Below are 17,192 nucleotides of genomic sequence, written 5' to 3'. Positions count from 1 at the left end.
CTGACCCAAGCTGCCCTCGGACACACTGACTGACCCGAGCTGCCCTCGGACACACTGACTGACCCGAGCTGCCCTCGGACACTGACTGACCCGAGCTGCCCTCGGACACACTGACTGACCCGAGCTGCCCTCGGGCACTGACTGACCCGAGCTGCCCTCGGACACTGACTGACCCGAGCTGCCCTCGGGCACTGACTGACCCGAGCTGCCCTCGTACACTGACTGACCCGAGCTGCCCTCGGACACACTGACTGACCCGAGCTGCCCTCGGACACACTGACTGACCGAGCTGCCCTCGGACACACTGACTGACCCGAGCTGCCCTCGGACACACTGACTGACCCGAGCTGCCCTCGGACACTGACTGACCCGAGCTGCCCTCGGACACACTGACTGACCCGAGCTGCCCTCGGACACTGACTGACCCGAGCTGCCCTCGGACACTGACTGACCCGAGCTGCCCTCGGACACTGACTGACCAGAGCTGCCCTCGGACACTGACTGACCCGAGCTGACCGCTGAAACTGACTGACCTGAGCTGCCCTCGGACACACTGACTGATCCAAGCTGCCCTCGGACACACTGACTGACCCGAGCTGCCCTCGGACACACTGACTGACCCGAGCTCCCCTCGGACACACTGACTGACCCGAGCTGCCCTCGGACTCTGAAGTGAGATTTGCCACTTCTCTTATTTCAGATTTCCAGCAAATTCTGCTTTTGAATACTCTGGGTGAATGTTTGTTTTGAATTCCTTTAGGTGAGTCTGTTGGATGCAAATATACCAGTTGGTGAAGCCACAAAAGTCGCCTTTGAACAGGTCTATGGAGCTGACAACATTTTATTCCTTCCCTGTGATGTGACGTCAGAAAATCAGCTCAAAGGTACAGATTCAAACATTTAATTTAAAAAAAGATCTTTTTATTGGCGTTTTCAAAATTTTATTCGTTGCCATTTGTTTTCGTTTATTGTAGAGTACTGTAGAATAGTTTTTTGTTAAGTTTCTCTATTTACTGTACATTGCCACCTCACTCACATTCAAAGTATCATCTTGCTACATTGACATAGTGTATATATGTGTTTGTGGAAGGAGCTGCGCTTCAAAACCTAGTGATTCCAAGCAAGCTGTTGGACTTTAACCTGGTGTTGTTAGACTTCTTATTATGACATTGTGAGTTACTCTAAATAAAGTGGTTGGTGATGGAACACCTCTTTCCAAAATGCCGCAGACCTGGTCAATCAACTCCATTCACCATCTTTTCCAGATTCTTTCCGCAAGACACTTGCAAAATTTCAGAGATTGGACATCGTTTGTAACAATGCGGGGATCTTTGATGAGGAGAACTGGGAGAAATGTCTCAGTTTAAATCTGGTACGTGTTTCTCGTCTATCAATTAAGCTGAATTCTATGTAAATAGTGGGCATATTGGACAGGATTCTCCCGCAATCGGCGGTATGGCCCAGCGCTGGTGCCACGAACGGCGCAAATCACTCGGGCGTCGGGCCACCTGGAAGTCCGCTCATCCGGGGGCTAAGCTGGAGCCGGAGCGGTTGGCGCCACGCCAACCGGCTCTGAACGGTTGCCGTCGTCGCGCTCATGCGCAGAAGCGCCAGCGTGGGAACCACAGGGCCATGGCGGAGCCCTACAGAAGCTGGCGCAGAGGGCAAGAGTGCCCCCACGGCACAGGCCCGCCCATAGTCAGATCTCCCCGCTCTCCCCCTCCTCCCCCCAAGGACCCTGCTAGACGGCTGACAAGCCAGGTCCCGCCGTGAGTGTAATAAAAGACATGCCAACCTTCAGCACTGATCTACCTTACTCTGATTAGGAGGGCAAATGGAATGTTGGCATTTATCGAAAGGGGAATGGAATATAGTAGTAGGGGAAGTCTTACTGCAGCTGTTCAGGGTATTAGTGAGACCGCATCTGGAGTACTGTGTACAGATTTGACAATTTGAGTTAGAAGCAGCACAGAGAAAGGTCACCTGACTCATTCCTCCGATGAAAGCCTGATCTTATGAAGAATGATTGAACAGGCTAGATCTTCACCATATCCTCAGAGCACAATTATGCCATTCAGCCCATTGAGTCAGCTCCGCCATTCAATCATGGCTGATATCTTTCCCGTCCCCATTCCCCTGCCTTCTCCCCATAACCCCTGATTCCCTTATAGAACCTATCTATTTCTGTCTGAAAGACACTGTGATTTGGCCTCCACAGCCTTCTGCAGCAAAGAGTTCCACAGATTCCCCACTGTCTGGCTGAAGAAATACTTCCGAATCCCAGTTTTCTTTAAAAAACATTTTTATTGTGCTTTTGAACAGAGTATATTTACAGTTATGTACACAGAATGAAACATAACAAAACAAACTGGTACAATATTGTACACCAGCTCCAAAACAGCAACTCTGTATAGTTAGAAGTATTACGTTCAACAAATAGGTAGACACATGTTTGCGGAGGTGTGGGGTGGAAACTAGGGAGGTACATATACATTTGGGTGTCGGAGAAACAATTACATTTCGAGTCCGATGACTCTTTGTCAAAGCTGCATTGAGAAAGAGTCATCGGACTCGAAACGTTAGCTCTTTTCTCTCCCTACAGATGCTGCCAGACCTGCTGAGATTTTCCAGCATTTTCTCTTTGGTTTCAGATTCCAGCATCCGCAGTAATTTGTTTTTCTTTAAGTCAGGGTAAGAGCAGAACATGTGGGCGTGGTTGGCTGGGCCTCCTTGGCACCGCTCACAACTGTCCTCCACCTCCGGGAAGAACCTACACATTCGGGTTCTTGTTAAGTGGGCTCTATGTACCACTTTTAGTTGTGTCAGGCTGAGCCTTGTGCACGTGGTGGTGGAGTTGACCCGATGCAGTGCTTAGCTCCAGAGTCCCCACCCTATCTCAATCCCCAGGTCTTCCTCCCATTTCGTTCCTGTTGCATCCAGTACGGTGTTGGCCTGGCGAGCTGGAATTTCTCCGTCAGTTCGTCCAGTGTTGCGATCCTGTCGTCCCTGTGTAGGTTCCTGACTGTCAGCGCACCACTCGCTCACTAGCCTCATTAAACACTTTTACCAGCAAGGGCCCCAGCACTCCTGAAAACCTTTTATAAATCTCCACTGGGTATCCATCCGGCCCCGGGTCCTTGCCCGACTGCGTCGCCTCCAGCTCTTCCACCACTTCAAACAGCCAATTTAGGCGCATAGGCCCTCCACCAGCTTTTACTCCACCCTCAGAACCTCCAGTCCCTTTAAAAACCACCTCATCCCCTTACCATGGCTGGGGGCTCCGACCCGTATATCCCCTGTAAAAGTCTCTAAACATCCCGTTCACTCCCACCTGGTCCAGAATTGAATTCCCCCTCTGTCCTTCACTTTCCCAATCTCCCTCGCCACTTCCCATTTCTCTAACTGGTGTGCTAGCATCCTGCTAGCCTTCTCCCCATATTCATACACCACCCTTCTCTCCTTCCTCAACTACCCCACCGCCTTCCCTGTGGATGTCAGCCCAAACTCCATCTGCAGCTTCTGCTGCTCCTTCAGCAACCCTCATTTATGGGCCCTCAGTACACCCCAGCAGTGAGCACTGTCGATTTGTGCTTCAGTAGCGAGGCCCTGAGAAAAGCTGTTGTAGTACAACTACAACATTGGCATCAATGGAACAATGTGGAAAATGACCGAGGTATGTCCACTCCTCAAACTGCAGGACAAATCACATCTGGTCAATCATCCCATCGGTCTAATTTCAATGATCAGCAAAGTGATGGAAGTTGTCATTAAGTGACAATTATTCAGCAATAACCTGCTCACAATTGCTCAATGTGTGTTCTCCCACGGCCACTTGGCTCCAGATCTCATTACAGCCATGGTCTAAACATGGACAATAGAGCTGAATTCCAGAAAACAGTTGAGAGTGACTGCAGTGAGATCATGGCTGCAGCATGGCATCAAGAACCCCAGCTAAGTTGCAATACACTGGAATCAGAGGGAAAACATACCACCGGTGGGAGTCGGTCCCAGCACAAAGGAAGATTCTTGTTGTTATTGGAGGCCAATTGTCTGAGCCCCGAACATTGCTGCAGGGGTTCATCAGGTTAGGGTCTTGGGCCCAACCAGCTTGACCTTCTTCGTAAGTGACCTTTCTTCCATCATAAGGTCAGAAGTGTGGATGCTCACTGAGTGCACAGTGTTGTGTATCATTTGCAGCTCCTCAGATACCAACACATTTCATATCCATGCGAAACACGACTTAGACAGCACGCAGGCTTGGGCTGTTAAGTGGCAAATAAAAATGCACACTACACAAGTGCGAGGCAATGACCATCTCCAACCGTGTCCTCATGATGGTCAATGACATGACCATCACTGAAGTCAAACTGTCAATACATTGCGGGTTACCATTGACTAGAAACTGAACTGGACCGACCGTATAAATACTGCAGCCACAACAATTGAGAAGAGTTTCGGAATTTTATTGAGCATAACTCATCTCCTGACTCCCCAAACCAGTCAACCATGTACAAGGTACAAGTCAGGGGCGGGATTCTCCCCTACCCGGCGGGACGGGGGTCCCGGCGTAGGGGAGTGGAGCCAACCACTCCGGGGTCGGGCCTCCCCAAAGGTGCGGTATTCTCCGCACCTTTTGGGGGCTAGCCCCGCGCTGGAGCGGTTGGCACCACGCCGACTGGCGCACAAACCGGCGCCAGCGGCCTTTCAGGCCCGCCGCCCGGCAGCGGGGCTAGCCGAAAGACTTTTGTCGATTCACGCATGCGCAGGCGGTGACGTCGGCGGCCAGCTGCCGCTGACGTTACCACCGGCGCATACGCGCTGTGGGTTTCTCTTCCTCTTCCGCCATGGCGGAGGCCGTGGCGGCGGCGGAGGAGACAGAGTGCCCCCAGGGCACTGGCTCGTTTCCTGATCGGGGGGCCCCGATCGCGGGCCTGGCCACCGTGGGGGCACCCCCCCGGGGTCCGATCGGCCCGCGCCCCCCCAGGACACCGGGGGCCCGGTTGCGCCGCCGATTCCGCCGCCACCAGAGGTGGTTCAAACCTCGGCGGCGGGAGAGGCCTCCCAGTGGCGGGACTTCGGCCCATCACGGGCCGGAGAATCGCCGCAGGGGCCTCGCCTATCGGAGTGGCGTGATTCCCGCCCCCACCACTTCCCGGGTAGCGGAGAATCTCTGCCACGGCGGGGGCGGGATTTTCAGCGGCCCCAGGCGATTCTCCGACCCTGCTGGGGGTCGGAGAATTTCGCCCCAGGAGTGTGATGGAATACTGGATAAAAGCAAATTACTGCGGATGCTGGAATCTGAAACAAAAGGGAAAATGCTGGAAAATCTCAGCAAGTCTGGCAGCATCTGTCGGGAGAGAAAAGAGCTAACATTTCGAGTCCGATGACTCTTTGTCAAAGCTAACCGACAGAGTGGGAAATATTTATACTGTGGAGTAGGAATGAAAGATGAGTCATAGCCACACAAACCCAGGGAAACTTGGTGCTAATTGCCAGTGGGCAAGTGCCAGGGCAGTGGTGTTGCTACTGGGAGAAATGGGGTACGAGGGATTGGGACTGGTGGAGGGTCTGGGATGGGCTACGTAAGGGTACAAAGCTGAGAACAGCACGCTCAGCCTCAGAGAGGGGAAGGTCAGAGGCTATGGTGAACACCAGTCCCAATCCCTCGTACCCTATTTCTCCCAGTATCAACACCACTGCCCATCCCAGGCCTCCACCAGTCCCAATCCCTCGTACCCTATTTCTCCCAGCCCTTATCGCGTGTTCACCATTCCCTCCAACTTTCCCCTCTCTGAGGCTGAGTGTGCTGTTCTCAGCAAAGGACTCAGCTTTGTACCCTTACGTCCCCACCTCAATGAATTCCGGGCTCGACATGATGTTGAACTCTTCTTTCGCCGCCTTCGTCTCTGTGCCCACTTCTTTGGGCAAGAATCCTCCCCCCATTCCACAGATCCTTTCATGTGCCTCCAACATTCTGCCTCCAAGTGGACCCCGCCGCCGGGACAATTACCTGCCCTTGATCTTTTCATTCAGAACTGTCGACGGGACATTGGCAGGCTTAATTTTTCTGCCCCCTCACCCATTCCAACCTCTCTCCTTCCGAACTTTCTGCTCTTCACTCTGTCAGGTCTAACCCCGACTTTGTCATCAAACCTGCCGACAAAGGGGGTGCTGTTGTCGTCTGGTGAACTGACCTCTACCTCGCAGAGGCTGAGCGCCAACTCTCAGATACTTCCTCTTACTTCCCCCTGGACCATGACCAGACCACTGAACATCAAACCATTATCTCCAACACCGTTAGTGACCTAATTTCCTCCGGATGCCTTCCGCCTACGGCTTCCAACCTCATAGTCCCCCAACCACGGACAGCCCGCTTTTATCTACTTCCCAAAATCCACAAAATGGACTGTCCTGGCAGGCTCATTGTGTCAGCATGCTCCTGCCCCACCGAACTTATTTCCTCTTATCTGGACTCCATCCTCACTCCTCTGGTCCATTCCTTCCCCACGTACATCCGGGATTCCTCTGACGCCCTGCGTCATATTGACAGCTTCCAGTTCGTGGGCCCTAACCGCATTCTATTCACCATGGATGTGCAATCCCTCTACACCTCCATCCCACACCAGGATGGCCTGAGAGCCCTTCACTTCTTTCTCGAAAAGAGACCCGGACAATTCCCATCCACCAACACTCTTCTCCGCCTGGCTGAACTCGTTCTATCTTTCAACAACTTCTCCTTTAACTCATCTCACTTTCTCCAAATCAAAGGCGTAGCAATGGGTACCCGCATGGGTCCTAGCTATGCTTGTCTTTTTATGGGGTATGTGGAACATTCCTTGCTCCAGGCCTACCTGGGTCCCCTCCCACAACTCCTTTACCGATACATTGATGACTATTTTGGTGCCGCGTCATACTCTCGCCCGGACCTGGAAAAATTCATCAACTTCGCTTCCAGTTTTCACCCCTCCATCACTTTCACCTGGACAATCTCAGACACTTCCCTTCCTTTCCTTGATCTTTCTGTCTCCATTTCTGGCAATAGACTATCCACTAATATCCACCACAAGCCCACTGACTCCCACAGCTATCTGGACTACAGCTCTTCACACCCAACACCCTGTAAGGACTCCACCCCTTTCCCTCAACTCCTTCGCCTCCGTCGCATTTGTTCCGACGATGCCACTTTCCAAAATGGTGCTTCGAAAATGTGTTCCTTCTTCTTCGACCGTGATTTCCCACCTACAGTTGTGGACAGGGCCCTCAACAGTGTGCGGTCCATCTCCCGCGCCACTACCCTCGCCCCCTCCACTCCCTCCCAGAACAAGGATAGAGTCCCCCTCATTCTCACATTTCATCCCACCAGCCTCCGTATACAAAGCATAATCCTCCGCCATTTTCGCCAACTCCAGCGTGATGCCACCACCAAGCACATCTTCCCTTCACTCCCTCTGTCAGCATTCCGCAGAGACCGTTTCCTCGGAGACAATCTAGTCCACTCCTCCACCATACCCAGTACCTCTCCCATCACCCGTGGCACCTTCCCATGCAATCGCAGAAGGTGTAACACCTGCCCCTTTACCTCTTCCATGCTTGACATCCCAGGCCCAAAACACTCATTCCAGGTTAAGCAGCGTTTCATTTGCACCCCTTTCAATCTGGTCTATTGCATTCGCTGCTCCCAAACGCAGACTGGGTGATCGCTTTGCTGAGCATCTTCGGTCTGTGCGCATTCAGGATCCTGACCTTCCTGTTGCTTGCCATTTTAACAAAAGACCCTGCTCCCATGCCCACATGTCTGTTCTTGGCCTGCTGCAATGTTCCAGTGAAGCTCAACGCAAACTGGAGGAACAACATCTCCTCTTCCGGTCAGGCAAGCTACAACCTGAACATCGAATTCAACAACGTCAAATGATCAGCCCCACCTCGACCCATTTGTTTTCATTTCATTTTAACTGTCTTTTACCATTTCTTTCTTTCCTGCACCTTTCTCCTCTTTGCTTCCCCCTCCCCCTCCCCCCATACCTACATGGCATCGCTGACTTTGTCTATATAAATGTTTCTGGATCATACCTCTCCAGTCACCTGAAGGAGCTGCGCTCCGAAAGCTCGTGTTTGAAACAAACCTGTTGGACTTTAACCTGGTGTTGTAAGACTTCTTACTGTGCCCATACCTACAGTTCATCCTCTGATGTTAGTTTCCCTGCTGTTTGACCGTTCACATCTTTTGTCCTCTCTGGGGACTGCCATTAGCACTCTTTCCCCTTGGTTCTGTGGCAATTAGCACCAAGTTTCCCTGGGTTTCTGTGGCTATGACTCATCTTTCATTCTCACTCCACAGTATAAATATTTCCCACTCTCTCTGTCTGTTAGCTTTGATAAAGAGTCATTGGACTCGAAACGTTAGCTCTTTTCTCTCCCTACAGATGCTGCCAGACTTGCTGAGATTTTCCAGCACTTTCCCTTTCGTGTGATGGAATACTGTCCACTTGCCTGTCTGAATGCAGCTCCAACAACATTCAAGAAGCTCATCTGCATTCAGCACAAAACAGCCGGTTTGATTGGCACCCATGCACCACCTTCAAGTCATTCCCTTCACCATCTGCGCACAGTGGCAGCAGTGTGTACCATCTACAAGATACACAACTGGAAGTTACGAAGATTCCTTCGACAGCACCTCCCAAATCCTCGGCCAAGCCATCTAGAAAGACAAAGGCAGCAGACACATGGGAACACCATCAACTGCAAGTTCCTCTCCCAAGTCACTTGCCATCCTGACTTGGTTATATATTGCCATTCCTTCTCTGTCGTGGGTCAAAATCCAGGAACTCCCTCTCTACTAGTGCTCTAACTGACTGCAGTACTTCAGAACAGTGGTTCACCATCACCTTCTTGAGAGCAATTAAGGATGGTTAATAAATGCTGACCAACTGGCAAAGCCCACATCCCGTGAAAGAACAAAAGGAAAATTGCCAAGCCTTCTTCAACTGCACCTTCTAAATCTGTGACCTCTACCACCTAAAAGAGCAAAGGGCAGCAGGCAAACGGGACCACGCAGGCACCACTATTTGCAGCTTTCCCATCAAGTCACATACAATCTTGATTGGAGGCTCCTTCATACGTTGTTCACCCAATGGATTGCTGTGGTTCAAGGAGATGGCTCATCGCCATCATAAGAGACAATAAGGGGTGTGTAATTCTATCCCAGTCTGTCCAATTCTCCTAACCTGCTGATCTGCCCAACAACCTGTTGATTAATTCATGAACCAGTCCGCCTATCGGACTACACAATTTGTCCATTTCATTGAACTGTCTGTTTGTTCAACTAACCAGCCTGTCCACCCTCGTAACCAGTTTGTCCATCCCACATATCATCTTCCCATTCCACTGATCTGTCTGTATCCTGCAGATTACAACTCTGTGACTGCCTAAATATACCTGTGCTCTGTGACTGCCTGAATATACATGTGCTCTGTGACTGCCTGAATATACCTGTGCTCTGTGACTGCCTGAATATACCTGTGCTCTGCGACTGCCTGAATGTACCTGTGCTTTGTGACTGCCTGAATATACCTGTGCTCTGCGACTGCCTGAATATACCTGTGCTCTGTGACTGCCTGAATGTACTCTTGCTGGCAAAACTTGCGTGTAGTTTGCTGCCTTCACAGAATCCCTACAGTGCAGAGGAGGCCATTCAGCACTTTGAATCTGCACCGATCCTCCCTACCCCGGCCCATGCCCTGTCCTTGTCACCCTACCTGTCCCTATGGGTAAATTTAGAATGGCCAATCCACCTAACCTGCACATTTGTGGACTGTGGGAGGAAACCGGAGCACCCGGAGGAAGCGCACACAGACATGGAGAGAATGTGCGAACTGCACACAGTCAGCCATCCAATGTCAGAATTGAATCTGTGTCCCTGGCATTCTGAGGCAGCTGTGCTATCCACTGTGCCACAGCGGATATAACTCTCTGTACTTTACTTCGACCTGTGTATGTTTTTACTTTAATGTTTGTCCTGTTTTCTGAATGTGCCTGTTCTCTGGTGATTCCTCTATTTACTGCTTGTATTGCAGGTCAGTGTGATCAAAGGAACCCATCTGGGAATACAGCACATGAGTAAGGAAACTGGAGGTGCAGGGGGAGTGATTGTTAATATCGCCTCCCTGGCAGGTAATCAATACAATAACAATTGCTCATCAATGTGCTTTGTTGTAAATGTTTCATGTGGATGCTGGAAAACATCCACTTAGAACAAACTATTTTTTTTAGGAAAGTAAGTTTTACTTATAATTTACAGCAAGGAAACATATTTATACTCCACACGAGCCTCCACTCACCTGCTTCATCTCACACCATCATCCAATTTATCTAGTTACCTGTTAGTTGTTATTTAGCTTTCCCATTCTGTGTGGGAGCAAGTCGCACATTCAAACCAACCCCTGGGGAAAGAAGTTTTCTGAGTTTCTCATTGGATTAATGAGTGCCTTTCTAATAAATAGCTCCTAGTTTTGGACTCAAATAGAGGCCAAAACAATTATTTCAATCTCCCGTGTCATAACCCTTCATCTATCAAGTTAACTCCTCAGTCTTCTCTTTTCGAGAGATAGGTGTTCCAGCCTCAGACTTGATTCCCAAAATTGAGGCTGACACAGCGAATGCTGCACTGTCAGAGACCATCTTTCTGATGAGATGTTAACCAAGGCCCTGTCCACCTCTCCCATGGAATTGTTTCAAAGAAAGGCAGGGAGGGTATCCTCAGTGTCCTGACCAAAATTATCCATTAATCAATAACACAGAAAGAGTACAGTATCTGGTGTTATATTCCTTTCCTTTTCCTCCAAGATAGCCAATATGTAATGTTGACAAAGATTATAAAAATAAAAGTTTGAATCAAAACAAATTTATTTTACACGACTAAACTAAATGAGGTTCACATACTCTACTGAGTTACAGATACTAAACAATGATACTGAATATGTAATACAGCAATCAATATTCTATTTAACTATTAAACTACACTATGACTTGACCTTGTGCTATATTTCAACATTCAATTCTCACTGTGCTCTCATCATGTTCTCTTCAGTTTCTGCCAGAATTTCTAAGATGCTGTCTTATATACAGTAAATTAGTAACGCCATCTAGTGTTTGATTTCATAGTTTCAGGTGTTAATCCTTTACTACACTGTACTATACATATCATTACATCTGGTTATTACCACATTGCTATTTGTGGGATCCTGCTGTGTGAAAATTGGCTGCATTGTTTTCTAAATTACAATAGTGACATTTTAAACAAGTATTTAATTGACTGTAAAGTGCTTTGGGACATCCTGGGCCATGAAAAATGTCACATAAATGCAATTATTTGTTCTTTTTGCTGTTGAAGGGGTGGTGTTATATTCCCTTTGAACTATTTCACTGAATGGGCCTGCTCTGGTTGTTGATGATCTGTGCAATTCTTTTTCTTTTACACAATGTGGGTATCGCTGGCAAAGCCAGCATTTGCCGCCCAGTCCTAAGTTGCCTTGAAGTGAATTGGCTTGCTGGGTTATTTCAGGGGATGGTAAGAGTCAACCACAATGCTGTGGGTGTAGAATTACATGTTGGCCAGATCAGGTAAGGACATTTCCCACAAGTCTCTAAAGATTTGCGGTTAGATAATTTAGACAGTCTGAATTCTCCCACAGTGTACCCGAACAGGCGCCAGAGTTTGGCGACTAGGGGCTTTTCACAGTCATTTCACTGTTAATGTAAATCTAAGCCTACTTGTGACACTAATAATGACTATAATACTACTATTATATGAATGAGCCAGGTGGTGTTTTACAACATTCAGTAGCAGCTTCATGGCCACCATTGCCAGAATCAGCTTTATATTAATTAAAATTAAATTCCACCAGCTGTTCCCCCTCCCCCACGTCAGCATTCTGCAGGGACCACTTCCTCCGTGTCAACCTGGTCCACTCCTCTATTGCGCCCAACCCTTCATCCCTTTCCCAGGGCACCTTCCCATGCAATCTCTGAAGTTGCAGCATCCGCCCCTTTACCTCCTCCTCATTGTTCAAGGATCCAAACTCTCCTCTCAGGTAAGCAGCATTTCATTTGTAACACCTTCATTTCATCTGCTGTATTTGCTGCTCCCAATGTGGTCTCCTCTGCTGTCTACGAAATGTAGGCTGGGTGGCCACTTTGCGGAACACCTTCACTCAGTCCGCAAGCATGACTCCAACCTTCCTGTCGCTTGTCATATCAACTCAGCACCTTGCTCTCATGTCCACATGTCTGTCCTCGGCCTGCTGCAATGTTCCAGTGAAACCCCACCCAAATGGTAAAAATAACATCTCATTTCCTGGTTAGACATGTTACAGCCTCCTGCACTCAACATTGAGTTCAACAACATAGATAGTAAACTTCCTCCTCCATGTTAACCATCACCACCCAACCCCCTTTTCTTTGTAGTTTGTTGTTAATTATTTTTCAAGTCCTTAGCCTGTCCCAACACAACCCCACTCCTCCCCCACATGGCCACCTGTGGGGTATTCAGTTGCTCCCATTTATAGCATTCTGCGATCTCACCTTTTGTCCGTATTCCACAAGTCTTACAACACCAGGTTAAAGTCCAACAGGTTTGAATCAAATCATTAGCTTTTGGAGCGCATCCCCTTCATCAGGTCGACTTTAACCTGGTGTTGTAAGACTTCGTACTGTGCCCACCCCAGTCCAAAGCCCGCATCACCACATTATTTGTCCCGATTGGCACTCTTCATCCTTTAATGACCCCATTAACACTCCCCTTTATCTTATATTCAGGATAAATTAGTCAAGGGTATTTTCACAGTAACTTCATTGCAGTGTTAATGTAATCATACTTGTGACACTCGTAAAGATTGTTATTATTACATATCTTTTTCGCTGCTTGTCAGTGGTGGTGTAGGTACATCCATAGTGCTGGAGGGAGGGAGTTCCAGGATTTTTACCGCAACAGTAAAGGAATGGCGATGTATTTCCCAGTCAGGATGCTCAATGACTTGGAGGAGAATTTCCAAGTTATGGTGTTTCCATGTGTCGGCTGCCCTTGTCCTTCTCTATGGAAGCAGTCATGGGTTTGGAGATGTGTGGCTGTAGCATTCTTTCCCCACAGTTAGTGGATGGCGTGGAAAATGTCAACACTGATGCTAAGTTTGGGGAGGTAGAGGAAAAGGGGTTGAACAAATTTGGGAACAGCACAGGTAAGTGTGAACTGTTTGTTCTTGTGGAGGGTAAATGTTGACATGGAGGAGATAGACTGAATGACCAATTTCCAGGCTGTATCTTCTATGCATTTCTACATAGTCACATGATTCTATCTGATGTAATTATTTGATATTTTCCCTCTGCTGTTTTGTGGTGAACAGGTCTGATTCCCTTTTACGTTGGACCGGTTTATGCAGCCTCCAAATATGGAGTGGTGGGATTCACTAAATCGATGGCTGTGAGTGTTAAATCGTATCGTCAATAATTGTTTCCTGTATAACTGGTGCTGTGAGCGTGAATCCTATGTAAAATTATAAGAAATAGGGGCAGGGGTAGGCCGTATGGTGCCTCAAGCCTTGTTCGCTATTCAATAAGATCATAGAAACAGAAACTAGGAGGAATAAGCCAATCAGCCCTTCGCGCCTACTCCGCCATTCAACATGATCCTGGCTGATCCTAGATCTCAATGCCAAAGATCCGCCTTCTCCCCGCATTCTCCCCGATTATTGAAACATAGAAACTAGGAGCAAGAGTGAGTCATAGTAGTCCAAATGCAGGCCATAGATCATAGCTCAACTATAAAAAAATAAATTTAGAGTACCCAATTATTTTTTCTTCCAATTAAGGGGCAATTCACCATGGCCAATCCACCTTCCGTGCACATCATTGGGTTTTGGGGGTGAGACCCATGCAGACACGGGGAGAATGTGCAAACTCCACACGGACAGTAACCCGGAGCCGGGATCAAACCCGGGTCCTCGGTGCCGTGAGGCAGCAGTGCTAACCACTGCACCACCATGCCGCCCCGATCATAGCTCAACTTTTACCTTGACTCAATTCCCCACCCAATCAATATATCCCTTAGTGCCCAAAAATCCATTGATCTCAGCCTTAAATATACTCTTTGACTCCACATCATCAGCGGAGAGAATGACAAAGATTCACAAACCTCTGAAGGAAAACATTTTTCCTCATCTCAGACCAAAATGGTGAACCCCTCATGCTGAGACTGTGATCCGAGATCTAGACTTCCAGCGAGAGGAAACCACCTCTCAGCATCTAAACTGTCAAGTCCTCAAAGTCTTGTATGGTTCAATGATCTCCCTTCTCATTCTTTTTCATTTTTTAACACCAAGAGGTAATGAAAAGACTTCTGAACCGTCAATATAATCTGAATTCGATACTGTGTAGTGTTGAGCTCCACACTATAGGAAGGACGTTAAACCTTTCCAGACTGAATCACAAAGTTTCACTAGAAATGTGTCTGATTTCATGAAATACTAAGAGAAAAAAAGACTGGGAAACGGGGGCTTTTTAGTTAGAACAATGCACAATGTGGCAGCAGGATGGCCCAGTGTTTTGCACTGCTGCCTCATAGCGCCAAGGATCTGGGTTTGATTCTGGCCTTGGGTGATTGTCTGTGTGGAGTTTGCAAGTTCTCCCCCTGTTTGCATGTAGGGTTTCTGTGGATTCACAAGCCCAAGATCAGCCATGGTCGTACTGAATAGGAGAGCATTTGCTTGCTTACAAATGCCATAGTGGCTTAACCCTTCCCTATCTGTGTAATCTCTTCTGGTCCTGCATTCCTCATTTCTGTCCTTGTGAGCATCCCTGATTTTAATTTCCTCAGAAAATGTGTATTCTACTCGATCTCTCCTCATCCTAAGAATCAATCCAATGAATCTTCACTGCACACCCTTCAAGCAAGATTTCCTTATAATTATAAACAAAAGGGAAAATGTTGGAAAATCTCAGCAAGTCTGGCAGCATCTGTAGGGAGAGAAAAGAGCTAACGTTTTGAGTCCGATGACTCTTTGTCAAAGCTGATTCCTTATAATTATACTCTAACTCCCACTTGGAATAAAGGTTATCAGATCAATTGCCTTTCTAATAAGTTACTGTACCTCCAGGTAACTCTCTGTGAATCATGTGCAAGGACCCCCAAATCTTGACTTATACCAATCTCTCAGTGATAAAGGAAGACTCTCCTTTTCTATTCCTCCTATCAAAGTGAATAATTTCACAATTGTTTTGCACATTTTACTCATATCGGTCATAAAATCCCTATGTCGAAGTAATACAAGGCAGACACGGGAGCACTTTTTGATCAATCTTTATTGACATGTGCACACGGAGAGCAAACCAGTGGAGTACACTGCTTTACTCTACCTGAGTCTAGTGAAGCAGAAACGTTTATAGCCTGATTAATCAATAGAATTACACTTGCAGTCTAATCCTTCATTTGCATGTCACACACACCAATAATATCACATTTAATCTTTCATTCTCGGCCAATGAAAGGACAGTAATTCTAGCCAATAGTAGTCAGGGCAACTGACCAATATAAGAGCAAGGTCTTTCCATCTTCCTCTTATGTAATCACATCCCCATTGCCCTTGGCGGTTACGGTTATTTACAGAAAAGTGCATTCCTGAGAAGGCTACCTCCATGTCCTGTCTCCACAGACTTGTGTCCTTCACTAAGGAGCAGGATATTATGGATTTAATTCTAACTCCTGTCCCATGCTAAGGAACTGTATACTATGGATTCCACACCTCCAGTGCAGAAGGAGGCCATTTGGCCCATTGAGTCACAAAATATTACCGTGCAGAAGAGGCTCTTCTGCCCATCGAGTCTGCACCGATGCATGAAAGGCCCTGACCTTCCTGACACTTCAGAGAGTCGTGAATACCGCCCAGTCCATCACACAAACCTGCCTCCCATCCATGGACTCCATCTACACCTCTCGCTGCCTGGGGAAAGCGGGCAGCATAATCAAGGATCCCTCCCACCCGGCTTACTCACTTTTCCAACTTCTTCCATCGGGCAGGAGATACAGAAGTCTGAGTACACGCACGAACAGACTCAAAAACAGCTTCTTCCCCACTGTCACCAGACTCCTAAATGTCCCTCTTATTGACTGACCTCATTAACACGACACCCTGTATGCTTCATCCGTTGCCAGTGCTTATGTAGTTACATTGGATATCTTGTGTTGCCCTATTATGTATTTTCTTGAATTTTGTTTAATTCCCTTTTCTTCCATATACTGAATGATCTGTTGAGCTGCTTGCAGAAAAATACTTTTCACTGTACCTCGGTACACGTGACAATAAACAAATCCAATCCAATCCAATCCAATCCTGCCCACCTAATCCCACTTGCCAGCACTTGGCCCATAGCCTTGAATGTTATGATGTGCTGTTAGACTGTGGGAGGAAACCAGAGTACCCGGAGGAAACCCATGCAGGTACAGGGTGAATGTATAAACTCCACACAAACAGTGATCCATGGCCAGAATCGAACCCAGGTCCCTGGCTCTGTGGGGCAGCAGTGTTAACCACTTTGCCACCTGAAGTGTTGGGCACTGTGGATTCGTGAAGCAGACATATGCCACCAACACCGAAGATGGTTCAACACTATTTTATTAACTCTTAGAAAATGCTAGACATACTATAACTATGGGTTTACACGATGCTAGATTAACTAGAGACCTGTGCCTGTCCGAACCAGTTGAATCACTCAGCACGTGGTGAGAGTCTGTGCTGTATTTGGTAAGCTCTTGTGCTTCTGAGAGGCTGCATCCGGAATGAGCGGGAAAAGTGATGCCCTTTGTCTTTATAGTGCATGTGTTCTAACTGGTGTTTGGTTGCGGTGTTTGTGCATGTTGATTGGTCCTAGTGTATGTCCACCAGTGTGTGTGTCTGTACCATGATATACTGGTGTATATTATGACACCACCGTGCTGCCCACCTTCCTTCCCAATTACTTAACCTCTTCATATCCTTTTTCAACCTGTTTGCGTGCTTCTCAGTTTACTTTCCCACCTAGTTTTGTATTGGGTTTATTGCAGTTGGTCCCCTCACGTAAGTGATTGATGGAGGTTGTAAATAACTGTGCTCCAGTACTGATCCTTGTAGTATCTCATTGTAATCATAGAATCATACAACTGTAGA

At 47.8% G+C, this 17,192-nt stretch overlaps 1 protein-coding gene across 1 annotated transcript in view; it reads left to right on the top strand.

Moving 5' to 3' along the window:
* The window catches only part of LOC119965410 (15-hydroxyprostaglandin dehydrogenase [NAD(+)]-like), a 38,900-nt gene that overhangs the window by 4,843 nt on the left and 16,865 nt on the right, over positions 1–17,192 (top strand). The window contains exons 2-5 of the mRNA XM_038796162.1: positions 761–884; positions 1,266–1,372; positions 10,074–10,170; positions 13,398–13,474. Of these exons, the coding sequence (XP_038652090.1) occupies positions 761–884; positions 1,266–1,372; positions 10,074–10,170; positions 13,398–13,474 (405 nt within the window). The remainder of the gene's footprint in view (positions 1–760; positions 885–1,265; positions 1,373–10,073; positions 10,171–13,397; positions 13,475–17,192) is intronic.

This window comes from Scyliorhinus canicula, chromosome 4 (assembly GCF_902713615.1).
Source record: "Scyliorhinus canicula chromosome 4, sScyCan1.1, whole genome shotgun sequence".
Taxonomy (NCBI): Eukaryota; Metazoa; Chordata; class Chondrichthyes; order Carcharhiniformes; family Scyliorhinidae; genus Scyliorhinus; species Scyliorhinus canicula.
This window is presented reverse-complemented; position numbering and strand designations above follow the sequence as displayed.